The following is an 8,105-nucleotide window of genomic DNA, read 5'->3' on the forward strand; positions in this document are numbered from 1 at the left end:
ACACCACACTTAGTTCTTGCATTATGGGACAAGCACCCACTTTCTCCAAACACAACTAATTGTAAAGACTTCTCCTGCAACCTCAGTCATCTTTCCCCTCCCAGCCTTTCATGTGAGAGATAGGAAAATGGTTTGTGCCAAGTAGCCTGATGGCACACCCTGTTGCATCACTAATCCAGAAATACAGCACGTTTATGACTGTATACTCCTTGCGATAAAATGCCTCTCAAAACAAACATCTCAAGATCACAGCTTTTGCATTTTAATCTCCAAGTTAAAGAGGTCAATGACACACACCTTGAAGTCTCACTCTGCCTACATCAGATTGCAAAAGACTCAGCTGAAGCCACCAAGACCTGGAGAAGCAAACGGGATAAAACCTTTAAGATGGAAATACTAAGGTGGCCTTTAATATGGGCCATATGGGAAGCTCATTAGCTCCAGCGAGCCACCACAATCTAAGTGAAAACATCCAGGATGTGTAGGAAAAAAACCCACCATATCTGAATTAAAAAACAAAACAAAACAAAAAAAGTATCAGCCATCTTGAAAATACCCAAATACCCAACTCCAGTACTTTCAAAAGGGGCATCTTGGACACTAAAAATTTCAAAACTATTTCTACAACTTCCTACAAAACCAAACCTCCCTCTGCCCCATCCAAGGAGGAAAGCAAGATGCCCTTCAGTCCTACATCAGAGTTTTTGGCTAACAGCCCAAGATGCGATTTAGCAATGTCATTATTTTCCACCACTGTTCCCTGTTTGGCATAGTCAAGATCCTGCCCTGAGTGAGACATCTAGTTCTGTGCAGACACACTTTGGGGGCTGCAAAAGCCAATGGATGTTCTCAGTTCAGGGTCAAGGCCACGTTCTTATATACACATCTATGTATACATGGGCTTGTGCAGAGCCACGCAGATGTTTAATGGGTAGACATTTATGCATTCAGAAAAACTTGCCAAGAAAATAGAAAAAAGAAAAAGGACTCCAGCTCATGGATTTTGTTGTTCGATTACAGATAGGCCAAGAAGTCAGGAGTATTTGTATTTCCATAGTCACTTCAAAGGTAAACAGTTTCCAAAGTCTTTTTCCCTTCTTCTGCTCCGCCCATGATGGCAGTAGCCTCAGCCTGAAAGATCTGCCTCCTGACACAGTCATCTATCTGCTCCCCTCCCAGCTGGAAGCTTTTCCTGAGCAAAGACTGAAAGTTGCATTAAACCGTGCTGAAATGGTTTTGCACTGCTTATTATCTCTGGGGGCTGACCTGAAAAACAAGTTGGTGCTTAGAGAAATTCAGGTTTTCCCTGAAAGGCAAATGGAAAGAAGGAAGGTTTTTTACAAGGAAAAGAGCTCATTTATGATGATGTTACCCACAATTTAGGGAAAACAAGCAACATTTATGAGTATTTAAGTAAGCTTTACCAGAGTAAAAAGAAAAACGCCTGTTAATAACAGAAATTTAAGCTAATGCAAATGATTGAAATAAATCCTGACACTGGGAATAGATTAATGCTCAAATCATGACAGACACCCACTTCTAAGAAAGAATCTGCTCCCATGCACCATTCTGGAAGCACAACCCTGCTTAGCTGAGGCACACAGACTTAACACTGCCAAAATCTAAGATTACAGCTGAATCAAGCTGATGAATCAAAAAAAAAAAACAAGACCAAAACCAAACAAAAAACTGAAAACCTAAAGTAGAAGGAGGGAAAAGCCAGTTTCACGCCCCCCGGCTTTAGAGCAGAATGATAAATTGACATCGTGTTATGAGCATAATCCTCAACCACTCAATCACTGTTAAAAAATAAAACATGATTCTGGGGAGATAAAAATAATTAATTCTGGTGCTGCTGATGAATACACACCTACATGAAGAGTTTCAGATAAATATGGGCCTGGTTTAAATCTCATACCTCACATCAAAGGAAGGGGGCACAGGTGCTCCCACTGATTTAAAGCAAACCGAGCACTGCCTGCTTGATGGAAAAGCAGGAAAAGAAAAGGGGATGGCAGAGCCTCAGCAAGAAAACTGATACTGCTCCGTTTCCAAACAAGCCTATTACGCTTAATTCGGGATTCACAATACATAAAGCACCAGAAAAAAAACAGGGAGCAGCCCCTGTTGACTAATGCCCTGTCTTTTCTAATCGAGGGTCACATCCAGTCTAACCGATCGCATGATAATGGCATCAGAAAAGGTCAATCAAAGACAAGCCGAAGCTTCCACTGCCTGGCTGACCTTCGGAGCTTGTGACAAATTGCTATCAGTCAATGTCAACTAATGACAGCGGCTCTTTGGCTAATCAATTGTTCTAAAAATGATCAAGAAAACTACTCGTAGGACAGCTCATTTTCACATCAATGCCTGTGAAGTATGAAAAGCTCAATTTTTTTTTAGTTTTTAATAAGCTCATAAGTAAAGCAGTTACTTGGTAACAGGGGTCACCTTAGTGAAAAGACAGAACCTTTGTCTGCCTTTTACATATTCTTTTATTACCATATTATACTAAAAATATGCCATGCCATTACTATGCCAGAGGGCTACATAATAAAGTCGGTAATACTTCATTTTTTTTTTTTTTTTAGATAAATACTTCTGTGGTTTAGGGGGCCTCTGTTTGGATGTAAATAATTGTCAACATAGTCTCCAGGCATTTAAACGTAAAGCAATCACCACTGGCACACAGGTGGCATGCCCACTCATTACTCACCTAAATTTCACATGACAGAGCCGGCAGTAAAAACTGCGCTGCAAAATCCAGTGGTGCTGCCGGGAAGGGAAGGCCTAACAGCAGCTATTTTGTTCTTAAACCCACCCACCCCATGTAAGCACAACTTATTCCAACTATTTCCGACAGAATCCACATTTGGTAGGAAAACCACATGCTCCGAAACCCCCTAAGCCCTGCGAAAGCAAACAGACATTTCCGCCCTGGAAGGATTCTGCATGCAAAAGCCAACGTGGAAATGCACACAGGCTTGAGCAGTGGGAGATATATCATGGAGCAGTGGGAGATATATCATGGCTCTCCTTCTACAGCAAAGGGGTGACTGCAGATTTTTCTGTCTCTTCATCCTACCAGCCTCTCGCAGCATAATTTTCAGCCACTTCTCAAAGTTTTGCAGCCAGGCCATGCTCAAATCTGCATTCATGCATTAAATATTACCAAAACAACAAATCCACACTGGTCTAAGGCTTGAGAAGTACAAGCACAATTATGCTTTGCTTTTCCATAAGGAGAACCTCCAGCAAAGGACATTGTAAGGTATTACATCACAAGAAGTCATTGGAGAAGACACTGCACAGGGAAGGAAAGCAAAGCCAAGAGAAGCCATCATTCAAGCACTGCTTTTCCTTTGGGTTTACCTTTTTACTTTGGTAACACCCGGCCATGACACCTGTGCTACCAGAAAAGATTCACCCACCCCTCACCAAGTCAATCGCCCCCAAAGCAATTCCCCACATCACCACAGAGGAGGCGGGGACTGGTGGTGAAGCGCTAAGCGAGAAACATTAAAACTTTTGTTTTCATCAGAGAAACTGCCAAGTGACAGCAGTTTCAGGTTACACCCTAAACCTGCCTTGCTATGGTAGTTTTTCAAATTAAAATATCTTCTGTGGCCTTAGCCACTCTCAAGCCATCCATAGGCAAGAAAGAAAGGAGGCAGGGCGACACTTAAGCTCAGCCATAATTGGAAGTATGTGAAAAATGAAGTGTCAGTTCGGTCAATAAAGGGCAAAGGTGAAGGGGAACCGCAGCCCAAACTCGGTGCGAAATGTGCTCATTAAGACACCCAATCCGAGGGCTCCTGCCCACCTATCCCATTAGTCATCGGCCATCTGACCGCTTCAAATGCCTCCCCGCTCTTATTACTTTTCTTCTCCCATGTTAAAAAAAAAAAAAAAAGGGAAAAAAAAAGGCGAGCTGGTATATAAATCCTTGCTCAGTCATCTGGAACATAATGTGGCCCTTCTCTCCCCCTCTTCCCAGCTCTGCTGCCTGCCTTTGCAGCCTCCAAACAACTGCCTGGAGATTCCCCAGCGATAATAAACCCGATTGCCTTTTTGCCTATAGGTTGCTCAAACTCCTATTTTTTTTGAAAAAAAAATAAACCATTGCAGCCATTGATGCATTTTTATAAAGAAATATCGTTGCTTTCTACTCCTGGCTTGAAGGAGCAACAATTACTTGGAGGTTAAAAAAATGCTTTGAACGCAAACTGAGGCTTGGGGGAAAAAAAAGAGAGAAACAATACGCACAAATAAGGTGGCACTGATGGATTATTTTGCTTTTTATTTTAAGCTGTGTAGGAAAAATAAAAAACTCCACTCTGGATTAAAAGTGACTGTACCAAGGCTTTGTTCAGCATCTTACTGGTCTTGCTATTTGAAAAACAAACAACATAGATCTCTCAATATCCCAAACAGGAATCTTTTGAAGTTACAAGATACAGTAAGATAAAATAGTGCTGTCATGAGCTCAGGATCACCTGCCTGTTAAGAATTTACTTCTCTTCTTTTAAATAGAATTTAGTGAATTATTTCTCCACTATGTAAATTCAGATTTCTTTGCACCATTTGGACACAGACCTCCAAAGGCCTTTCCTGTTAAGTTCAGAGTAACAGGAAAACCTTTTCATAATATTATTCTGCATTCCTGTACTATAACTATCCCCTATGATGACACAATACAAGGCCTTTAGAAGGGGTTGTGTCAACGTACTATGCAATAACATATCCTGCTGTTCAGTGGCATGAGACCTCAGAACAGGTCCCTAGCAGTTAAAAATGGATTTCTGAAATAGATGGAAGCAGCTGGGAGTTATTACTATTTACTAAGTAAATAAAATTACACATTTAAAAAGATTTAAAAATGTTTACAGGAAAGACTGTCTCTCCTGATTTCAAAGGCAATCATTTGATGGGCATTGTACACTGGGACATAAATAAGTTAAGAATACTCTTTGCAGGCTTTGTAGTGATGAATAAGGTAAAAGAGAAAAATCTCCAAAAAGTCCAAAAATAGACCTTAACATACTCTGAGTTAAGTACTAAGGAGAAAAGTCTTGCTAAAGGCTTAAGTATCCCAGTCTGTGTGCCTCTCTGAAAATGCAAAGCTTACATTTACATCATTGTGATACTTTCAGCCAGGATGCAGACTTGGTCAGAAGGTGCTTTTACCTACCCCTACAAGGGAACTAGGTTGTAAGAACAGCCTGAAACCAGACAGTTTTATTTCTGGTGATCAGATTTCCTTTTTTTTTTTTTTAATAGCAAACTTGATCTTGACAGATGGAAGGAACCAAAAGGAACTTTCACAAACTCCTAAAAATAGGGAGGGCCATAATATACTGAATATATGTCACGCAATGCATGCATCTCAAGTTAACTCCTGTGCTTGCAAGCAGGAGCATGTGGGTCCCCAGCCTTTTGCTGCCACCCCTCCGCAGCACCTGGCTGCTATGGCAGTGCAATGCTGGCTTCTTCTGCTGTCAAGAAAAGCACCCAGCATTGGCGAACACAGGAGTTTAACCACAGTGTTGCACTCCTAACATCAGGCCACAGAAGAAAAGCCACCAAATCACAGCATCTAGAAACTAAATGCAGTTGTGGAGAGGCAGGATATTTGCTATATTTTTGTTCTCTTCCGTTTTGGTCCTTAAGCATAGTTTTGTTTCAACTTCTTCCCCATAGGGAAATGCTAAAATCACATTTTGGGTTTTTTTTTACAGAAGGTGTACATGTAGGCATGGGTGTGCATAAACAAATGAGCTTCCCCCATAATTTCAACCTTCAGAGCATTTCATATAAACAAGACATAAAGCAAGGCTTAGCAAGACCACCACTACCATTACCACATTCCTGTTCCTCAAAAACAATGCCATTTCCAAAGGTGGCAAGTGGCCTGAAGGTAAGTCTTGGTAACAGAGACCCCCAGGACAGGATCACTTTTCCAAAATTCCTTTCCCAAACTTGACCTGAGAGCTCCAGTTATTAAATTCCCACTTTTGATACTCTTCTACAAAGTTTTAATGCAACAAGCCTTCTTCTCAAAACACTCTATCAAGCACTGGTGGCAATACTAGCCAATAAACCACTGGGGTTTGGGTAACAGTTTCAGAACTGACTAAAGCATCACTGACAACTCCTTCTGTGGATACTTCATAGGACTCAGGCTTGAAACTCACTTTAGGAAACCCTTCCTGACTGAGGTTGCAGCATGCACCTTGCTAGGAACTCATCAGGATAGCAATAAGACAACAGATATGACCAGACAACTAAAAGGCCACATTTAGGAGAAAATGAAGTCTGAAAATCTTTAAAAGTACACCAGGAACTAAGCTCAATTTCCAAGGTGGTTCTAGGAGCATTCTGGCATCTGTGGCCTCCCCACAGATGTTTTGTCCATGCACATATCCACATAAACACACGCACATCCGTCTAATAAAAGAACAGCCCTAAACGAATACAAAAACCCTCTCAAAACACCACATTTTAGTTCAAAGCTTATTTTTGAAGCAGCTTTTTCAGTCTTTAAAAAATCCCATGGATTTAAAGTTTGCTCTAAAAGCAAGCAGCTCTAATGAACAAGCTGACACCACTTCAACTATAGTATTTTGAACAGCACCACTAGAATATATATGTATACATACTTGAAAGAAAAAAGGCCCCCTGAATTTATGTTGCATATCATTTTCCAGTAAAAGTCAGAGGTCAGAAGGTTACCAGTTTCTGCCTCAGCTCTGCAACAGTTTACTATTCCAGGCCCGTTTTTACTAGGCTACACTTGCGATGAAGTCAGCAACTTTTCTTTAAACAATAACGAATCTCAAATACTTAAAATTCTATAAAGAGATGTTATTCACCATGTACGTTAAATCCATGCATATAAAAAATTAAAATATACTGGTTTAGTTTAAAAAGTAATCTTGTTAAATGCAGACTTTGCAATGCTAATCAGTACTGTTCAACCTTTTTTTGGAAACATAATTCCTTTGTTGTCTAACAGCACTTGAACGAAACATGATCATAAAACCAGATTTAAAAGTATATACCTATTGTGAGTTCAGAGTCAACTTCAATAAAGCACTCTCTTTTATATTCAGATTAAGGATCCTTTTTAAATTTTAATTGCATTAAATTAACACTAAATCCACTGCAGTTGGTCTCTTCAGAAAAAATATGCTTTCAGCATCTCACAAAAAAAGAAATTCAGAGATTCAGCCTTTTAGACGTCAGAGTTTCTGAGACACATGGAGTTTCTGATTATTTGTAGAATGTCCCACTTCCATTGCACCAAGTTCATTTCACACTTGCCCTGCTAAATCAGCTACTCTGGCCTGGCACTCAAACAGAACGTTCTTGCATTCAAGTAAATTGGAATTGAGTATAAAAAAAATTAAGTAAAAGCACAGCTCAGGATTTTGTAAAACAGGCCAGCTACCATCTCTTCTTTATACGCAATCAAGTTTCATTGGCATCTTTGAAATAACAGCATGCATTTCTGCAATCTTAATTACATTTAGTATTGAAGATTTCATCTTTTAACCCATTTGAATGAAGGAAAAAAAACCCCAAAACTTCCATTTCTTATTTTTATAAAGCACACTGCAAATTTGGTATCTATGTTGCTCTAACATGTGTCTACTGGCAGGGTCAAAAAGATAAAGATGCCAATCCCTCTACTAGGAGGAAGTGGGGGGAAAACTGTCACAAAAAGGAAGACAGACCTTTCTCAGCACAAAGCCTCTAGTAACCGAGCATATTTCCACACCAGAAAAAGAATAACCAGTCCCTGAGCACGCTGGTGACCACTTGCTAGCTAGGAAAGTGTGAGGGCTCTGTTCCTACCTTGCTCACTGCTGTTGTCCCCGCTGTGTGATGTATGTCCCCCACTGGAGGGTCCGGGGGTTCCCCCAGAGCGCGTTGATGCCGTGTCATCATGGTCCCTGTTCCAGGAGGGCTATGGGGATGAAAAAATTAAAAGGTGAAAATCTGATGCAATGAAGAAATGCCCAGACCACCAGAAAATGCATTCCCAGGAGAGCGGTGCCCATGCTCAAACCCGTGGGGAAAGGTTGGCAAATACATGTCCTGAA

At 40.6% G+C, this 8,105-nt stretch overlaps 1 protein-coding gene across 3 annotated transcripts in view; it reads right to left on the reverse strand.

Annotated features, from left to right (window-relative positions):
* Positions 1 to 8,105, reverse strand: part of MEIS1 (Meis homeobox 1) — a 108,546-nt gene that overhangs the window by 72,692 nt on the left and 27,749 nt on the right. For all 3 annotated transcript variants that reach the window (XM_033055331.1, XM_033055329.1, XM_033055332.2), the window contains exon 7: positions 7,858 to 7,969. In XM_033055331.1, the coding sequence (XP_032911222.1) occupies positions 7,858 to 7,969 (112 nt within the window). The remainder of the gene's footprint in view (positions 1 to 7,857; positions 7,970 to 8,105) is intronic.

The sequence above is a fragment of the Catharus ustulatus genome, chromosome 3 (assembly GCF_009819885.2).
Source record: "Catharus ustulatus isolate bCatUst1 chromosome 3, bCatUst1.pri.v2, whole genome shotgun sequence".
Lineage (NCBI taxonomy): Eukaryota > Metazoa > Chordata > Aves > Passeriformes > Turdidae > Catharus > Catharus ustulatus.